The 19,946-nt window shown below is 37.1% G+C and overlaps 3 protein-coding genes across 5 annotated transcripts in view; all 3 read right to left on the bottom strand.

Moving 5' to 3' along the window:
- LOC125801116 (NLR family CARD domain-containing protein 3-like) overlaps positions 1-3,996 on the bottom strand; it is a 57,745-nt gene extending 53,749 nt beyond the window's left edge. The window contains exons 1-3 of the mRNA XM_049477207.1: positions 3,813-3,996; positions 1,790-3,578; positions 946-1,119 (exon numbers count right to left, since the gene is read on the bottom strand). Coding sequence (XP_049333164.1) covers positions 946-1,119; positions 1,790-3,578; positions 3,813-3,903 — 2,054 coding nt within the window. The 5' untranslated portion in view covers positions 3,904-3,996. The remainder of the gene's footprint in view (positions 1-945; positions 1,120-1,789; positions 3,579-3,812) is intronic.
- LOC125801199 (zinc finger protein 271-like) overlaps positions 1-19,946 on the bottom strand; it is an 883,173-nt gene that overhangs the window by 119,943 nt on the left and 743,284 nt on the right. The window contains exon 1 of one of the 3 annotated variants that reach the window (XM_049477535.1): positions 7,890-7,986. The exons of the other annotated variants lie outside the window; for them this stretch is intronic. The gene's annotated coding sequence lies outside the window, so the exon portion shown is untranslated. Of the gene's footprint in view, positions 1-7,889; positions 7,987-19,946 lie in introns of those variants that run through there. 3 annotated transcript variants of the gene reach the window in all.
- The window catches only part of LOC111190863 (zinc finger protein ZFP2-like), a 671,215-nt gene that overhangs the window by 435,719 nt on the left and 215,550 nt on the right, over positions 1-19,946 (bottom strand). The gene's annotated exons all lie outside the window — the stretch shown is intronic.

Below are 19,946 nucleotides of genomic sequence, written 5' to 3'. Positions count from 1 at the left end.
AGTAACATAGTCAGTGAGCTAGTGAATTAGATAGTTACCTATTCAGTGAACTAGTGAGTTACCTAGCCAGAGAGCTAGTGAGTTAGCTAGTTACCTACTCAGTGAGATAGTGAGTTACCTAGCCAGAGAGATAGTGAGTTAGATAGTTATCTACTCAGTAAGCTAGTGAGCTAATTACCTAATCAGTGAATTAGTGAGTTACCGAGTTACCTAGTCATTGAGCTAGTGAGTTAGCTAGTTACGTACTTTATGCATGAATATTTAGCACATCACGCTAATGTGAGCTTTTTAATGGAGTGAAACTATAACATAATATGGAGTGAATAATATAACATAATATAACATTGAACAGAACGTTTGTATGAAATTAAATTCTAAAAATATCTGTTGCTGCTGCTGTGCACTGGAAGCTGTCCGCAAAAAAACTAAAGCAGAAGCAAAGGAGAGATTCTTAAAGCAAAATTCTTTAACAGAAAAATGCTAAAAAATCCACAAAAAAAATCACAAAAAACACAAACATAAAAGCAAAGACTGGCAAAATCCAAACTGAAATAAAGTAACCAAGTATATTTAAAATATTTGCTATATATTTTTTCTCTTTTGAATTTGCAACATACAATTTTTGCTTTTGATTAACATTTTGTTTTATTTTTTTGTGTAAAACTTTTGGCACAAACGGAGAGAGAGAGACAAACAAATGGAGAGACAAAAACAAACAGAGAGATGGAGAGAGAGCAACAAAGCTCTCTATCCAGGTCTGAGCTGTAAGTCTGAACCGGATTGTTACAGCTGGACACCGCATTAAATCATTTAAACTTGGTGTCGAAATAAAACTTGGGTTAAAAAATAGTAACACGTTACTGATTCCAACTTAACAGCTAAAATGTTAATGATTTACGCTGACAGCCCAAATAATTTCAAATGAAAAACCACAGAAACACTGACCTGAGAATCTGCAGTTTACATTGTGAACTCTTCAGTCCAGCAGAGAGCAGCTCCACTCCTGAATCCTGCAGGTCATTGTTACTGAGGTCCAGCTCTTTCAGGAAGGAGTTTTCCAGGTTTAAAACTGATTCCAGATTTTCACATGTCTTTACTCCAAGGTCACATGAAGCTAGTCTAAAAATAAAGAATAAACTAATGATTTTAAAATAAACCCAAAGAAGAATACTTGAATGGATTGACAAAGAATAGAAAATAGAATTAAACTGTGAAATGTATTGTCTGTCTAAAGAGCTTGTGATCAGCATGGACATACAGTTCACCTGGGACAGGTTATAAGGAGTTAAAATAGAAAAGAAAACATTTATCAAAATAGAGAATGAGCAAGGCTTTTTGAAGTGTGTGAATTTATTCTATTTTCCAAGTTGAACTCTGGAAAAACATTACACCTTCTCGCACATATATACATATTAGAAATAAATACAGACACTTAAAATGTATGTTCTATATGAAATTGTCATGTTGTATCCAAAGCATACTGAGATATGATTTTTTTAGTCAAATCACCCAGTGCTACTTTAGAGTGGATCTGCAAGAGATGTGCATTTATTTTAACAAAAACATATAACTTCCCCAAAACCTTTTTTTTAAAGATTGTATTTAATCAGTCTATGACAGAAACTTCATGTACTGTTAACATTAAAATTATGGTTTAACTATTATTAAACACAAAGGATAATACATGCTTATATGTGACAATGTGAATAATGTGAATCCACCAGTGATTGAATTCTACACATCAGCAGTTGATTAAAAACTGTGTGAAGGCCTAAATAAAAATACTCACACAGCTCTTCTGGATATTTTAACTACTGGCAGCAGCCTCAGAAGACACTCTTCTGATTGATGATATTTACTGAGGTTAAACTCCTCCAGCTCTTCTTCTGAGTTCACCAACACAAACACCAGAGCTGACCACTGAGCAGGAGAGAGGCTGGCCTGTTGAAGACGACGCTCACCACCTCCACTCAGGTATTTCTGCACTTCCTGCACCAGAGAATGATCATTCAGTTCATTCAGACAGTGAAACAGATTGATGGATTTCTCTGGAGATAAGTTTTCCTCAATCCTCTCCTTGATGTATTGGACTGTTTTATTGCTGTGAGAGATCCTCTCTGTTGGGGTCAGCAACACTCGTAACAGATTCTGATTAGACTCCAGTGAGAGACCCAGGAGGAAACGAAGGAACAGGTCCAGGTGTCCACTCTCACTCTGTAAGGCTCCATCTATGGCACTGCTGAGGAAGTCAGTCATTGTTGACTTGCTGAAAAACTTGAAGAGTTTACTGGTTTGTTGTTCAGTGGATTGTTCTTTTGGAATTTTTCTGTTGAGAAATGCATATAAAGCAGCAAGAAACTCCTGAACGCTCAGATGTACAAAGCTGAAGACCTTCCCCAGGTGCAGCTCATGTTCCTCCCTGAAGATCTGGGTACACACTCCTGAGTACACAGACACTTCTCTAATATCGATGCCACTCTCTCTTAGATCTTCCTCATAGAAGATCAGGTTTCCTTTCTCCAGCTGCTGGAATGCCAGTTTCCCCAGAGCCAGGATACTTGTTCTAGTCTGCTGAGGATCAATGTCACTTTTCCCACTGTACTTCTGGCTCTTGTGTTTGATCTGAAAGATCAGGAAGTGTGTGAACATCTGCGTCAGGGTTTTGGGAATTTCTCCACTCTCAGCTTCACTCAGCATTCTCTCTAGAACAGTGGTTGTAATCCAGCAGAAGACCGGTATGTGGCACATGATGTAGAGGCTTCTTGAAGACCTGATGTGTGTGAAGACTTTGTTGGCCAGGTCCTGATCCCTGATCCTCTTACTGAAGTACTCCTGTTTCTGAGGGTCACTGAAACCCCGCACTTCTGTTACCTGATCAAAACACTCAGGAGGGATCTGACTGACCGCTGCTGGTCGAGAGGTGATCCAGAGGAGAGCAGAGGGAAGCAGATTCCCCTTGATGAGGTTCGTCAGCAGAACATCCACTGAGGTTTGATCTTCTATATTCACCAAGTTCTCATTGTTCTGGAAATTCAGAGGCAGTCGACACTCATCCAGACCATCAAAAACTAACATGATCTTGTAGCTCTTATAATGTCTTGGTTTTAAATCTTGTGTTTCTGGGAAAAAGCTCTGAAGAAGATTCATCAGACTGAGCTTCTTCTCCTTCATCAGATTCAGCTCTCTAAAAGGAAGTGGAAATATGAAGAGAATGTCCTGATTTACTTTTCCTTCAGACCAGTCCAGAATGAACTTCTGCACAGAGACTGTTTTTCCAATTCCAGCAACTCCTTTAGTCAGTACAGTTCTGATGGGTTGTTTCTGTTCTGGTAATGGTTTAAAGATGTCGTTGCATTTGATAGGTTTTTCCTGTGTTGTTTTTTTCCTGGATGCAGCTTCAATATGTTTCACCTCATGTTCCTGATTGACATCTCCAACCCCTCCCTCTGTGATGTAGAGCTCTGTGTAGATTTCATTCAGAAGTGCTGACTTTACATGGCCTGAGATTCCTTCACTAATTCGCTGATATTTATCCCTCAGATTGGATATGAGCTTTCGTTGGCATGCTGGGGCCAATTCTGATTGCAAAGGAAGATAATAAATGTAATTAGCTGTGAGCTTCATGAAAGACCCCTGTGTAGTACGACTTTGATACAGTAGATAATTGTTGTATTGTGCTGTGACACAATATCTTATAATTACAAAATCCAGTTAACTACTGCTTATTATTCTAATTTGAAAAGCAGAACTCCTCTGAGGAAATAAATTAGCCCTTTAAGTTGGTCCCCATTCTCATGACCCAGAACTCTTACTGCTCTCTAGTGTGTTGGCGAGGTCTGTCTGATTCATGTTCCTCAGGATGTGCAGTGTGACCTTCAGCACCCCCCCCCTTCTGATCATCATCCACCTCTCCCTCAGAGCATGCTGGGTAATCTGGACTCAGGAGCTTCTTGAATGTGTTCAGCTCGTTCTTCACTAGAGAGATGAACTTCTCCTGCAGCTCCTGATTAAGAACAAACATCAGAGAATCAGTAAAGCTGTTACAGTACAGAGAGAGAGATGATGACACTGATCTGAGGACAAAAGGAGTTATGGATGCTCTGATGTGTAAAAGGTATTATCAAAACTTTAAAGTAAAGTTAAATTTATATGTAAAATAAATAATTCCCATCATGTATATGGTTGAGTACTAACCTTGAATATGTGGTCCAGTTCTTTTCTGGAAAAGTTTTTTTTCTTCTCACTGTGGATGAACAGAAAAGCCACACTGTAATCCACATTATTAAATCAGCTGATCTAAAAACGTGTTTCAATAAAATATGGTGAGATTAATAATAAAATACAGAATAGCAGCAAATAACATATACAAAGAAAAGATTAATCTGTAATTAAAATAAAATTTAAATAAATGTTCTGGAATACCAGAACCAAGAGAGACACACACTGATATGAGTCAAACAGTTTAATCAGTTTATTAACAAAGGGGACAAGCAGATAAGGATAGTCTAAAGCAGGCAGGGTCAGGAACATAAAGCCAGCATAAACAAACAACATACCAGTAGAGAGGAGAAAGCAGGGTCGGTACACAGAGAAATAGACAGAAGTGGAATAAGCAGAAGGGTGGTCTAATAACAAGCAACAGAAAGCAACAAACAATAAACTGAGCAAGGCAAAAGGGGTAAACAGTAAAACAGAAAGGGGTCAATAAACGATAAGGCAGAATAACAAAGAGAAACGTGTCGTAGAAGAGCTAGGGAACCTAGATTCAATACTCAGCAACTAATAGCTGAAACTAAAGGGTATTTATACTCAAACATTCAGGTGAGCAATCAGTAGCTGTAGCTCAGTAGCTCAGCAGCAATGTGAATGTAATTAGAAAGAAAACATCTAAAAGGTTTTCCAGAATTTCAGAGAAACGATTCAGTGCTTATATAAGCTTTAGTTTAACATCAATAATATTTTAGATACATTAGCAGAGCGATTACAGAAAAACATTTATTTAGCAGACGCCCTTATCCAGAGCGACTTACAACAGTGCTTCAAAGTTACTTAAGATATCCAAAGCTAGTTTGTAGACTAGAATCAAGAGATACGTAGAACTTAATCATGTTAAGAACCCTAGGAACCTTTTTTTTTTTTTTTTAGTTTAGGAGCTCTTTAAAAAGATGTGTCTTCAGTCGACGTTTGAAGACGGCAAGTGACTCTGCTGTTCTGACATCCAGTGAAAGTTCATTCCACCACCTTGGTGCAGCACAGAGAAGAGTCTGGATGTCTGTTTTCTGTGTGTTTTGAGTGATGGAGGTTCAAGCCGAGCCGTACTGGAAGCTCTAAGAGCTCTGGGTGCAGATCTGGCTTTGACCATCAGGTATGAAGGTGCTGGTCCGTTTTTTGCCTTGTAGGCCAGCGTCAGGGTTTTGATTCGGATGCGGGCGGCAACAGGAAGCCAGTTGAGGGAACGCAGCAAAGGAGTCACATGACTGAACTTCGGAAGATTGAAGACGAGTTGTGCTGCCGTGTTCTGAATTAATTGTAGTGGTTTGGTGGCTCTCAGTGGAAGACAAGAGACTGCCTGAGTGGCTTCCTGAGACAGAAACGGTCGAATTCTTCGGATGTTGTACAGGAGAAATCTGCATGACCGAGTCAGATTTGCAATATGGCTCGAGAATGATAACTGGTCATCCATTACTACACCAAGGCTTCGTGCTTCTGCCGATGGAGTGACCAGTGAGTTCTCGAAAGAGATGGAGAGATTGTTGTGAAGGCTCGTAGTTCCTGGGATGACACCTTGATTTAACATGTGCCTTTAGTCACATTATTTTCAGAGGTACCATCATTTTTGTCCAGGCCTGTTTAATGAGTTTACTTTTTAAAACAATTCTGTTGGAGCACAGTTCAAAATCAATATCAGATTTTCATTTATTTATTTTCATTGTGCTTCATTTTCCTCCAAATATCTCTTTTGCACTCACACACACACACACACAGCTGAAGGCATGTTTCCTCTTTCCATTCTGTTAAAGGTGGAATATGGAGCTACTCTAGAGTTTATTTCCTCCATTAAAGCTCTCAGTTATAATCAGTTACTCAGCACATTAAATTATTCTCATTTATACTGACATTAGCAATAAAACAACAAATAATCTAGTCGGCCAGACACAACACACTGCACAATGATTGTTGTCCCTTCACAGAATATTGTTGTGATTAATACAATTAAAGTTTTAATTTGATTGATATAACTTATATAAATATAATTTAGTTTTGCCAATCTAACACTGATGATTTTATTCAAGAATATGTGGTAGGTCACATGGTGCACTGTTCAATATTTGAACGTGTGAGTTTAATGTTTAAATATTAAATATATTGTTTGTTTTCATTAATACATTTAATAAGCAAATCTTACGATCATTTAATAATTGCAGTTTATTACAATATAATACTTTTCTAAACATGTTTTTGAATAAGGCAAAATACTGTTTTTTTTATCTGACAAAATTAAGAAAATTATTTAGATATTGATTGATTCATTACATACAGAAAATCTTGTGTGTGTGTGTGTGTGTGTGTGTTATGCTTTAAAAGGATAAATTATAGTAAAAATCAGTAAATGATGTAAGTGATGTTTCACTCACTGTGGGTCAGAGGTCATATTTTCACTGCTGAAATCAGGACGATGTTCGATGGACGCGTCACTCTTCATAGAAACACAGCTGGGTTCTGGAGAAGCTCCTCTCTGGGTTTCAGTTCTGTTAACATTAAACACAGTGAAACTCCAGCATTTACACAGTGAAACTCCAACACACAGCACATCTTTAATAAAGATCAGGAACTGAAGAGCTTCACTCTCAGAACAGAACAGTAGTTTAGTGCAGTGATGTACCGAGACCCAGAGCTTCCTCCTCCACTGCTGAACTCTGGAGGATTCATCATGGACCCGTCACTCTTCATAGACACTCCACTGGGGGCTGGAGATGCTGCTCTCTTCTCCCTGTAAACAGATCTTCATGATGATCCATGACGAGAGTAAAGTGTGGAGTAATGTGACGTAACAATGTCATCACCTGATTAGATCATATTTACTATATGTATTTTATAGATCTGTGATTAGTTAATAACATGTATTGGTAAGAGCTACACAATTACACAATTATACTGTATTATAAACTAAAAGGTATATTTTTATACTGAACTCTAACAGAGATACAGATCAGAACAGAATAGAACAAGTCTTTCTGTGAGAAGCACATTCCACAGCTTTAATATCAAACCCAATCACTTCCATCTGATCTATATAAATGCAGCACATCAGGATTTCCTCATTTCTAATGTTAATGTAAACCCAGACAGCGTGTGGTAAAATCCGAGACAGATCCTCACAATGGATCTGGTTCAGAGTTCACTTTCACTACAGACTAATCCGATCTGGACCAGATCCTCTTACCACCATCCTGAACCAGAGCAGCTCTGTTCTGGTTATTGAACCTCGCCAGCTGCAAACAGCTCAGCAACCACCCCTATACCATAGCAACCACCATAGCAACAACAAAAAATCACTACAGAAACCACCTAATACTGTTACTGTACCAGAATTGAACATATTTACACTCTACACTACAATATGGAATAATAAGTATTAATATTAACTATTAGATACTAAAGGCAGATCTTTACTTTAAATACAGATTAGAAACACATTCTACTATAAGAATAAAAAAATAATAATAAGTGTTTAAATACAGCACAGGGTTCTGACTCTGGTCCAGGAGAAACTCTGTTCTCAATATTTTAAAATGTAAAATATGCAGATCACAGCTCCAGGATTAGAGCTGAAACCATTACAATACAAAACTACTTTACATATTAAACCCATCACTTAATTTACTCACTTTAGGACAGGAGGTCCTCCTCCACTGCTGGAGTTCTGAAGATCCATCATTTACTCTTCTTCATTCACACACAGCTGAACACTGCCGACACCGACCCCTGAGAACAGATCAGCCGTTACAATAAAACCTTTATTCTTACAATAATGACATTATCATCAGAACTGCATTACACAAAACCTGATAAACTAACAAAACAAAACAAACAGAGAACGATACATAACAGTGTGATTTACCCTCATTACACATTATTCTACAGATTACAGAGACATTTACTGTTGTTTTAACCCTTGTGTGGTGTTCGGGTCTGCGGAACCCGTTTTCATTTTTCATCAAATGATACAAAAAAAATATTTTTTCTAACTCAAACTCATTGGTATTGGCTCATTTTTTGTGAAAAACATATATCAAAACAAATTTTCGATAAACACACACTGTACACCCCCCCCCCCCCCCCCCACACACACACATTTATATTAAATACAGTATGTTTGGCCAAGGGCTAATAAACATTGCTTCATTTGTAAATTTGAAACTAAACAAATGTTCTACTCATATCTTGAGTTTAATTTATTTTCTTTTACATTTTATTAAAAAACTAATAAAAAAAGAGTAGCACTTTTTAAAAGAAATGTAACATAAGAAAGGTAAAGGGCAAATATTAACCATGTAAGCTGTTTATATTGCTTGCAATTTAGGTGAAGCAAGCATGTGTAAAGCATTCTAATGTAAAATTGCTTAATTTTGCTGAATTAAATACAAGTAACAAAGTAAACGAGTAACAAAAATATGAACACCACACAAGGGTTAATGATTATAATTTAATTATTAGTAATATTACTGCATTACACAACATTATAAATATACACACTGTTCTATTATTATTAATAATATTATTATTATGTTACTGAATCAGAATTGAGAGATTATTTAAGTATAATATAAAACAGCAGGATTAAAAACACACTTCACGTGATCTTGAGCTCCGTTGCTCCCCTGCTGGTTGAACAGCGCTACTGCATATAAACACGCCTTTATAGCAGCTCTTGTTTTTATCTCCCCAACAGATCAAAGCCCACATTAAGCAGGAAAGAACCGGTTCTGACTTTAAGCTACACGGTTCTGTTCTACATTCTCTTCAGTTCTGAACTTACCGAGTGAATCCAGACTTCTGTCCTCTTCTAATGGAGGAAACTGAACTTACTTTCACTTCCTCTTCACTGCATAGTCACACCTCTCTTCCTTTAAGCCCCGCCCCCTCACTCTCTCACGGCGAATAGGCGCTGTTTGAATGTTTGAATATTCATGAGTCTGAAGTTTCTCCCACACAGCTGTAAAACACCCAGTTTTCTGTTTTCTGCCACCCATCCAAAAGTGCTCCTCCCTGCACTGCGCATGCTCTGACCCACATTTTATAACGTTTTCATGAGTTTTTCATGATGATTCTGTTTTCCATGACTGCATTAAACAGCCTGAGCTCACTGTCATTATTTATTTAAAGGTTACATAAAAGTAAATGACAATTAAATAAGTTTAAAATTTATGAACAAACTAAAGAAAAAAAATCTAATTCTAACTGATCTGAACCGGGTTTGAATATTTAACTTACTGTATTATATTCTAGTTTCTTAAAAATAGCCACCCTTTGCTCTGATTACTTCTTTGCACACTCTTGGCATCATTCTCTCAATGAGCTTCAAGAGGTGGTCACCTGAAATGGTTTTCCAACAGTCTTGAAGGAGTTCACAGAGGTGTTTAGCACTTGTTGCCCCTTTGCCTTCACTCTGCATTCCAGCTCACCCCAAACCATTTCGATTGGGTTCAGGTCCGGTGATTGTGGAGGCCAGGTCATCTGCCTCAGCACTCCATCACTCTCCTTATTGGTCAAATAGCCCTTAAACAGCCTGGAGGCGTGTTTGGGGTTGTTGTCTTGTTGAAAAATAAATGATCGTCCAACTAAACGCAAACCAGATGGGATGGCAGCGTGCCTTCAATTGTGAATAAATCCCCAACAGTGTCACCTCTGTGTGGAATTTAACTGGTCTCTGATCTGATCTGAGCTGCTGTTAACTTGTGATTTCTGAGGCTGGTGACTCGGATGAACTTGTCCTAAGAAGCTGAGGTGACTCTTAGTCTTCCTTTCCTGGGTCGGTCCTCATGTGTGCCAGTTTTGTTGAACCGCTTGATGGTTTTTGTGACTCCACTTGGGGACATATTTAAAGTTTTTGCAATTTTCCGGACTGACTGACTAAAGTAGTGATGGACACTCGTGTTTCTTTAGTTAGCTGATTGGTTCTTTCCATAATATACATTTTAACAGTTGTCCATTAGGCTGTGGCTGTGTAGTAACCTTACTTCTGCACAACACAACTGATGAACCCAACCCCACTGATAAAGCAAGAAATTCCACTAATTAACCCTGATAAGCACACCTGAAAACCATTTCAGACGACTACCTCTTGAAGCTCATTGAGAGAATGATAACAAAAGAGTGTGCAAAGCAGTAATAGGGTGGCTATTTTGAAGAAACTACAATATAAAACATGTTTTTAGTTATTTCACCATTTTTTGTTAAGTACAAAACTCCACATGTGTTCACTCATAGTTTTGATGCCTTCAGTGAGAATCTACAATGTAAATATAATTAATCTATTGAAAGTTGATTTAATTTAATTTATATTTCCTTTATTTATTATTTCTTACTATTTTCACTCACAATGTATTCCTGTGTGAAAATTTTATTTAAATAAATGAAAGTTTTTAAAATAAAAAAGTAGTTAGCAAAAATTTTTAAGTTTTGTAAAATTGTATGTGTGTATATTTATAATGGGGACTTCGTGGACAGTAATTGGAAACAGAAAGAGGAAGTAGTTTCGGAAGAAATTAAAACATGGACTTATAAGCTACAAAGCGAGGATAAACAATTAAAACCTACTTGTTAGCTAAAATCTTGTTTTTATCATGCATTTCCCCTACATTAAAATGATTAAAATATTTAGTAATATTTGATTTTTATTACATTTATTTGGAACACAACCGGAGAATGTACAAAGCGAGAATATGTATTTAAAAACAAAGGGCTGGGAGGCTTAGGAGCTATAGACCTTTCTATTAAAACCAAAATAGCAATGTAAAATTATAGCAAATGGAATCAACAGACAGATTAACTGGACCAGAAATGTCACAAACTAGAAAAAAAGTAAAAAGTAAAGCAAGAAGTAACGCACCTATTACAAGTAGAAAAGGAAAGTTTGTTAACGAACTTTAAGTTGGTTTGGGAAAGTACGCTAATAACGTTGAAAAGTTAAAATGGTTGCTAAGCTGTTTCTGTCTGAAGAGTGGTTGCTATGCTGTTGACTTTAGACTAAAAGTCCAAAAAGTTTTGGCTAACATGGTGGAATGCTAATGATCGTCTGATATAGGAAGGTGTTGCTAAGTTGTTGCTAGGCAGTTACTAACGTTTTCTAGGTGGTTGCTAGGCAGTTACTAACATTTTCTAGGTGGTTGCTAAGGCATTGCTAAGTGGTTGCAAAAAGTGTTGCTAGGCAGTTGCTAAGGTATTCCAAATGGTTGCTAAGGAGTTGCTAAGTGGTGGCTAGGCAGTTGCTAACGTTTGCTAGGTGGTTGCTAATTGTTTGCTCTGCAGTTGCTATCATTTCTAAAGTGGTTGCTAAGCTGTTGCTTGGCAGTTGCTAACTTATTCCAGGTGGTTGCTAAGGTGTTGCCAAGTGGTTGCTAGGCAGTTGTTAACATTTTCCAGGTGGTTGCTAAGGTGTTGCTAAGCCTAACCCTAGTTTCACATTTGTGCTCACAAGAAGTTAATTTACACACACAAAATGTTAAAACACGCTGGTTATTTTTTTTCACCTGGTACTTTATTTTTTTATTTATATATATTCAGCCCCGGTTTGTGGGCTGCCTCTGGTTATGGTCAGTAAGTGTGATTATTTATTCATGTTGCTGGTTTGTATTTAATTTATGAATGTTGGTGTAGTTGTTTGTTTGTTTAAATCTTTGTTTTATCTTCTTTTGTTTCTGAACAGGAGCTGTGAGCGGTGACAGGCTGCTGAGGTGGTGAAGTCTAACTGGGTTTTCTTGTGGTGGTGTTTGTGTGCTGTGTAGCGGGGACTCACAGTGTCCTCCAGCCCTGTTCAGGTTTTGTTTTTGGTTGTTAATGTGACGTGTATGCTTATTTATTTTTTCTTTTTTGTGAATTGAATTTGTTGTTTTGTGATTTTATTGATTTGTGATTTCTCAGACCAAGTGATTTGAACCTGTTTGACCTATAGTTTGATTGGTAGACTAACAATCTGATTTTGGGTCATTTTTCTTCCTGTTCCTGGGTTGACCAGGTGGCGTTGTTGACTACAAACATACTTATCTATTTAGTTTATTAATTTAAGGCTACAAATAACTGTCCTATACCTTCCACCTTCTACATTTATGATTGATCATGAAGATTTTTAGATACTTCCTCTAAATGCAGTGTCCTACGTGGTCATAAGATTCACTTCTCTGTTCCAGACTTGCTCTTTATGTTTGTTTCACTTCCTTTTTTAAAAGAACGTGACACCCTAAGTTTTTGTATGGTTAGGCACAAATAAGGAGATGACTTTACCATGTCTAGATGTTTCTAAAATGTCTGTCCCAGAAAGTGGTATACAGATGGTTGTAATGGAAGTGAGAGCCAGAGCGTGCTCTCATCTTTCTATCCTCTGTGTTTGTCTTGTACACTGTATGTCCTAACACTGTATGCATATCTTTGTCTTTTTCAATAAATGTACTTTCTCATTACAGTGACTGGTTGGCTCGACTCGTGTTATACTTCCTCAAAACTCAATGTTTAATTTCCTCCACAGACCATTGTCTAATAGTGTTATAGATCACGTGAAGTTTGGGACTTGATAAAAAGAATTGGACTGAAAGTGGACATTAGTTTTAAATCTGTTAATCGTGGTCTTTTCTGTAATAATTCTGTATCCAGTATGTTTAGAGATTTTTATTGGTACATTGTGTCACAAGGTACAATCTGTAGAAAACTACGATACGCATGACAACAGACCAACAGTTTGTTCCTGGAGAAACAGTGTTAAAAATACTGTAACAACCCAAAAAAAAAAATCTTTACATGTTATATTAAAAAAAAAAACACACAGAATCACTGTCACTATAGTCTAAAGAACATTTAAGAAAAATAAAGAAAGGGTCTGTGGTGATAAAGTTATGGTTTTATTAATATTGCATGATTTTTTAAATGTATTTTCTGATATTGTATGTTTGAATATAGTAACTGACCATTTTTCTTTATTAAAAAAAAAAAAAAAAAAAGGAAAAGAAAGGGAGGCTCTGAGTGTGAGAGGAGAGAGCGAGTGTTTTGTTCCCCTTTTCTTCTATTTTCTTGGTGTAAATGGAAAGTGCCACAGCTTTGGAGTTCAGCGTTAGGAGTCACTCTGACACCATTATGGTGTTTTGAATGGCTGGTGGAAACCCAATCAGTGTAAAACACTGGATTATAATGGTCAAGGAGAGACACCAAACAAAGACTTTGTATCTGATATGATCTTTCAATCACAATGGCTACAAGTTGGCAGGATTTCAGACATGGACACTGAAACTTACCTGAGCTGATTCTGTGAAATTCTTAAACCTGTTGTCAAACACTAGATAAGTACAGGCTCTGATATGATATTCAGAAGTACCAAGTGAAAATGAAGGACAGTCATGGAAAAGAAATCACCCTCCCCAACTCAATTTCACTTGGTCCTCATAATGGTAAAATAACTGTCCATCTAACAACAAGTCACATGATCAGTCACCCAAACCTACTCTATTTAAACCTATACATTTCGGTTTTGTTCAGCAAATACATCTGACCTGCATCATGAGCGGAAGAGGCTGAGTAAAACTGAGGAAGTTTAGCTCTTCAAGCCTGGCGGCAAACAATCTCATAAAAGTTAAACCCAGGTCGTAATCTGAATTAATCTTTCATCAAGAGAGCGGAATGCAGTCTTTAATACAACTAGTGGAAATGGCTTTTGGAGAGAGTGGGAGATGATCTCCTCTGCTCTAGTGGACAAGTTTTGGACTGGGCGTGTGGCTGATGCAGACGTGGAACGTTATCTCCAGAGGTTCTGTGAGGTTTTACAGCCAGTCCATAAATTGGTGGATCAGTTCGGGCTCAGGTACGGTGTAAGACGTTATAAAGTTAAGCTCAGGAAAGATAGAGAGGGAAATGTGGTACATATCCCAAACTCTATAAACATGGGACCATATAACGGTTGCATATCCTACCAGGGCCAGCTGCAACGGTGTTTCATCTGCAGCTCATCAGAACATCAGGTGAAAGATTGCAACGCTGTGAGGTGCTGGAAATGTGGAGAACTGGGACACAAGGGAAAGGAGTGTAGCAATGATGAGCTGTGTAATCTATGCTCTGTTAAAAATGTTACTGGTGCTTATGCTAACAGTTGCTAAATTATTACTTTATTAATGACAATTGCTAGATAACTAATATTTTAAGAACAATTGCTAAATAATGACTTAATCAATATTTAGTTAACACTTAATTGCTAAATAATTACTTAATCAGTATTTAGTTAACACTTATATACTTAGAATACTGTGTGTGCAATAATGCTTAGCAGTTATGTACAAAACAGGGCCTGTTAGTAAAACTCTTTGCAACATTGTCTTGTATAATTCGCTTTGCCAAACATTCACACAAAGCAATCCAGACTGTTCTCATACAGAGTTCCCCAATGGTGGAACAAACTACCTTCCACTACCAGATCAGGAGAATCTCTCACTATCTTTAATAAACTCCTGAAGACAGAGCTCTTCAAAGAGCACTTACTCTCCTAACACCTCTAACTAACTACCTTCCACTACCAGATCAGGAGAATCTCTCACTATCTTTAATAAACTCCTGAAGACAGAGCTCTTCAAAGAGCACTTACTCTCCTAACACCTCTAACTAACTACCTTCCACTACCAGATCAGGAGAATCTCTCACTATCTTTAATAAACTCCTGAAGACAGAGCTCTTCAAAGAGCACTTACTCTCTTAATACCTCTAACACACTAACTACTTCTAACCTCATTTCCTTCTTCCTCTCCTTCACTCCTCTATCCTATTATTCCCCTTTGTCCTCCTTTTATCCCTATCCAAAGATGTTTTACCTTTAAACTTATTTTACATTGTACTTGACTATTGTAAGTCGCTTTGGACAAAAGCGTCTGCCAAATGTAATGTAATGTAATGTATAATGGAACGTTCTGTACTTGTGACGGAGAGGTGAGTCAAGGGTATAACGTTGAACTGTCTTAATAAAATGTGTGTTCAATGTTTTCTAATAACTATCAGAGATATGTTGTACCTTAGCAGTAGCAGAAGTTTTATAACTTTCCAGTAAATAGGCTCATTGTGTTTGTGTAAGGGGTACTGAGTGTTCTACTAATGTAACAGGTGAGAAGGCAGTCGGCCGGAGCCACCAAGCTGATAACTCCTCTATTCAATTCTCAAAGTAACTTTTAGGCCGCAGCTGGGTGAGTAGATACCCAAATTGTCATAGCAACGACACGAATTTGGGTTAAGTAATGCTAGCAAGAGAACATATACTTAATACAATTTTACACAAACAAGTATTATTAACGAATCAGTTAAAATCAGTTCTTGGGGCCTTAGGCTGGGTGTCTTCAGACTTGTGAGGGAGGGGTTTCTAGTATTTAAATGCTGTCTGTGAAATATTCTTGGAACTTTTTTCTTGATTTTGGAAGATTTTCCCAGGGATCCCTGCTTTAATAAATTGTTATTTTGCTGATAATCAATTATCCTGTCTCTCTATACTTTATTTCTACTTCGGGCTTCCATCAAAAGAATCCAGGGGGAAGGCACTGGAGATGGTGCTGTAAGGGATGGTGCGATTTTCCCAACACTAGTTATTAATGGGTAATGAGTAATGGGTGTTGGGTGTGATTTATTATTAGTAAACAATAATAAGGTGCAACTGAATTGGGTGTATTTATTAATAGTAAACAATAAGGATCAATGAGAGTTGGGTGTGATTTATTATTAGTAATAAATAAAAAGGATCAATGGGTGTTGGGTGTGATTATTAGTAATCATTAATAAGTAGCATTGGGTTTAATTTATTATTAAACATTTATTATTATTATTATTATTATTATTATTAATAATTTATTATTATTATACATTGTTGGAATCGGGCCAGCGCTGGCCCAGCATCATTCAAACACACGGCTGGACGAGTAGGCACGGAATCACCTGCCGGAATCGGCCCTGTTCACTCGGGCCAGCTCGGGGCAGTCATTCAAAACGGACTCGGGACGAGTCCACTTGCCGGAATCGGACCTACAACTTTTTGCCTGCAAGTTGGGATCGGGCCAGAGCTGGGCCAACTAAATTCTGCTAGCTGGGTAGGTAGTTAACATAAAAATCCAGCTTAGTGTGTTATAAATTAATATACTTTAAAATGGTCAGTTAGCCAAATTACATTTAAGGTGGAATAGGAAATTTGACAAACCAATTTTAGTCTCACAGCTACACTATAGTTAACATAAAAAAGCCAGCTTAATGTATTATAATTTAATATGCTTTAAAATGGTGCTTGACAGAAATGCTAGGCTAGCTAATGCTAATTGGACAGATAATCACTAGTATTTAAAAAAAAGGGTATCATACAATATTTATTATGTCTAGTTCTTGTGTAGCTAGGTTACTGTACACTTGCTAAAATATATACAACAGAATATTCGATGAAATTAGTTTTTAAAGATTTTATTAAGTTACCTTATTGGCCTTGAATCCGCTCAAGAAAATGGCTTCCCGCTTCGTCTCTCAGTCTGTGGACGAGTGTGGGAGGAGCCTAAACAAATTAAACTCTGATAGAGAGTTATTTACTTACAACACTAACCATCAACACCCATTTCAGTCAGATTTTAACACTGGCAGTGCAGAACAACTCTAAAATCAACACTACACAATTCTAAAGTAGGTAACTCTTCAAAGTCAACACTGCTGTTTTTGCTGTGTAGGTTAGCTAACAAGTTAGCTGAGCTGCGCTACGTTATGTGCTTAACCTGCGTCCACAAATAGAGTTTACCTTTCTGAATGTCTTGTTGGTGAGAGAAATGCCTCATAATGTTCGCTGTGTTTATTTTCCACTGATTTTATAACACATAGTTTGCGCTGAGTTTTGTTCTCCATGGCAGCGCAGCTAAACTTTTCCCAGCAGTGTTTATTACGGTTAGCGGGAGATGTGCTGTGTGAATCAGCTGTGTAGGCTGAGGTCTGTGTGCACCCGTGTTCTGTCGCGTTATGCTACCCATCGATATGTGCTTCTTTACGGCACTGCACATCCGCCGCCCAACATTCTTTTTGGTATGATTTCATGTTTTTAATGATAATTCCTTACGTTTTTTTGGGAAGATTAAACAATCTGCTTGAATGTTAAAAAAAACATGTAAATAGCAGTTAAAGCATAGCAATGGCAAGTTAAAAAAATACGGTTTATAGTCACCTTTTAGATGGGTACTTTCACTTTTACTTGAGTAGAATTTTAGCAAAGTAAAGGTAATTTTACTCAATTACAATTTTTCAGTACTTTTTCCACCTCTGATCTTTTTGCCATGTTAGTATCAAGAAGACAAATTCTAGGCAGGGCATTCTCAGTAGAATATGGTAAACTTGTAATAACACATTTATAATTGAAAACTAATACATACATTTTGTTTAAAAAATGGAAGAGGGAGTTTGGGAGGGGCACTGGGTGATGTATGGGTTAAGGGGCGGGGCAGAAGAGGTAGCTAAATGGGCTGACCAGTGTGACTGATAGCCGTGAGATGCAGATGGTTGGACGTCACCAGAGGGAGGTATTATTGATTGATTGATTGATTGATATGCATATTGTAAGTGTCCGCGTACATCAGTGTTTTTACAGGTAAGAAAATGTTTTAAAAGTTTTAAGCAGGACTTCAGAGGAACAAATTTCACCTATGAATGAAAAAAAATGGTTTAGGGTTTAGTGCCTCTTTAAATGAAACAGGGGAAATTGAACTGTACATGGGTATGATGATTTCTGCAAAATTCAGCACACAGACACTGGAGGACAGCGAATATACAGACTGGATCCTGATGCTCCCATACTACACTCTAGTGTCCGTTTGGTGGAACAGCTCACACTGTACTCTGTACACAGCACAGAGCATGGTGGATTTCCTTCACTCTCCCCCAATCAAACCTGACTTTCTCCCCAAAACCTCATTAACTAACTGCTTAAATCTATCTTATCTGTACTTACTACTTATTTATTTAGCTATACATTTACAGATACTGAACATTTCTGATGTCCCTTCTTCTATAGGGAAAAACTATGAATATGATATATTTAACTGAAACTGCTGATCTGAACCAGTAATTTATAAAGGAAAATCTTGAAAAGTATCAAAAGTGCCCAAACCTTTTTATACCACTGTAACCATATGAAATGTAATTAAGTTTTATGTATTATTAGGTACACACATCAGGCATTACAACTGCAGTTATGATTGGAAATAAAAGCTTTGTCAGGGAGTAACATAATGACTGATTGAGCTCAGTTTCAGAGCCTGCAATAAATTGAGCTGATTTCACTCTGATGTACTGAGCTGTACAGCTTTGTAGTGTTGGAACACAAATAGACTGAAAGAACTCCTCCAGGGTTTTACAGAGATAAACATGTGCAGTAATCCTTAGAAATAAAACATTTTCAGGAATTAAATTAATAACTGATTGAGCTAAATTTCTGAGCCTGGCCTGAAATAAACTGAGCTAATTTAAATTCAGATCATTGAGAAAATAAACATTCTACAGTAATTAAACAAAAAACATTCTAGGTTTTGTATAGAGACCATATTTGTGCTGTTTAACTTTTTCTCCAGTATAACAATCGCTAAGAAAACCTGAAGCAGGTGTCAACGCATGCGCAGAATGCCACTGACCTGAACCTGCTGGCGTGAATCTGCTGGATTAAATCCGCGGCTCTGCAGACAGACCCTTCTCCAAAGAACGGAGCACTACTTTCCCCTACTGGTGAGTCTAAAAGTACACCACCACTTCCACTTCAATAACCATATTACAGAATGAAAAACTAAGCTGTGTTTAATTCTTCTTGATTGGAGGAAAGGAGCGCTGCCTCCATCTAGTATCATTAAAATGTTCTGCCTTTTATATAAATAATCTCAGGTGTGTTTGTGCTTCTAATAATGATATAAAACATTATGTTCTAAAGAACAGATTCTTCTATTAAATCTCTGCAGGTCGTATTATTTGTATTATTTTAAAGCAGTAGTTTATATTAGCGCTTCCCTCACGTGCTCTTTATGAGGCTTTGATTCAGATTCCTGTCAACATTAGCCTGTTAGCAGCTAACAGAGTTAGCAGTGAATTAGCTCTCTTTCTCTTATACTGTTTAATAAACTGAGAAAAGCACGAATAATTTATGGATAAATTTATGAGATTAAATAAATTCAGATTATATTAGTATAATTAAAGGCTGATTTTTGGTCAGTTAGGAAAAAGCTAAATTAGCTAGCTTCCTACCCAAAGTTTCTGAGGAGAAAGAGCATTTATTTTCTGTTTTCTGTGCCAAAAAGGTTTTTAAACGGTTTGGAGAAACTAATTGCCACCATTCTAACAATTCTTCAAATTACTATCTGTTTTAAGCTAATTTGCCTCAGTAAGAGTAAATTATCCTCAAATTTTACCTCAGTTTAGGATCCCAGTTTAATTGTTTGTTAGCGTTCACTAGCTAACAGATTTAACCCCTTACTGCTGATCCATGTTTTTGCTCATTTTCATGCGATTTGCACTACTATGCTATCACACTGGATATCTTAAGTTTTACATATAGCACAATGACCAGTCAGGGCTTAAACTGAAGTAGACACTTGGGACAAAACAGTAATTCACTTTCAAGAGGTAATTTTCATTATTTAGGATCTATTTGAGAACATTAAATGCAGAGGAAAATGTAAAAAAAACAAAAAGCGCCTATTATATTT

This window comes from Astyanax mexicanus, chromosome 4 (genome assembly GCF_023375975.1).
Source record: "Astyanax mexicanus isolate ESR-SI-001 chromosome 4, AstMex3_surface, whole genome shotgun sequence".
NCBI lineage: Eukaryota > Metazoa > Chordata > Actinopteri > Characiformes > Acestrorhamphidae > Astyanax > Astyanax mexicanus.
This window is presented reverse-complemented; position numbering and strand designations above follow the sequence as displayed.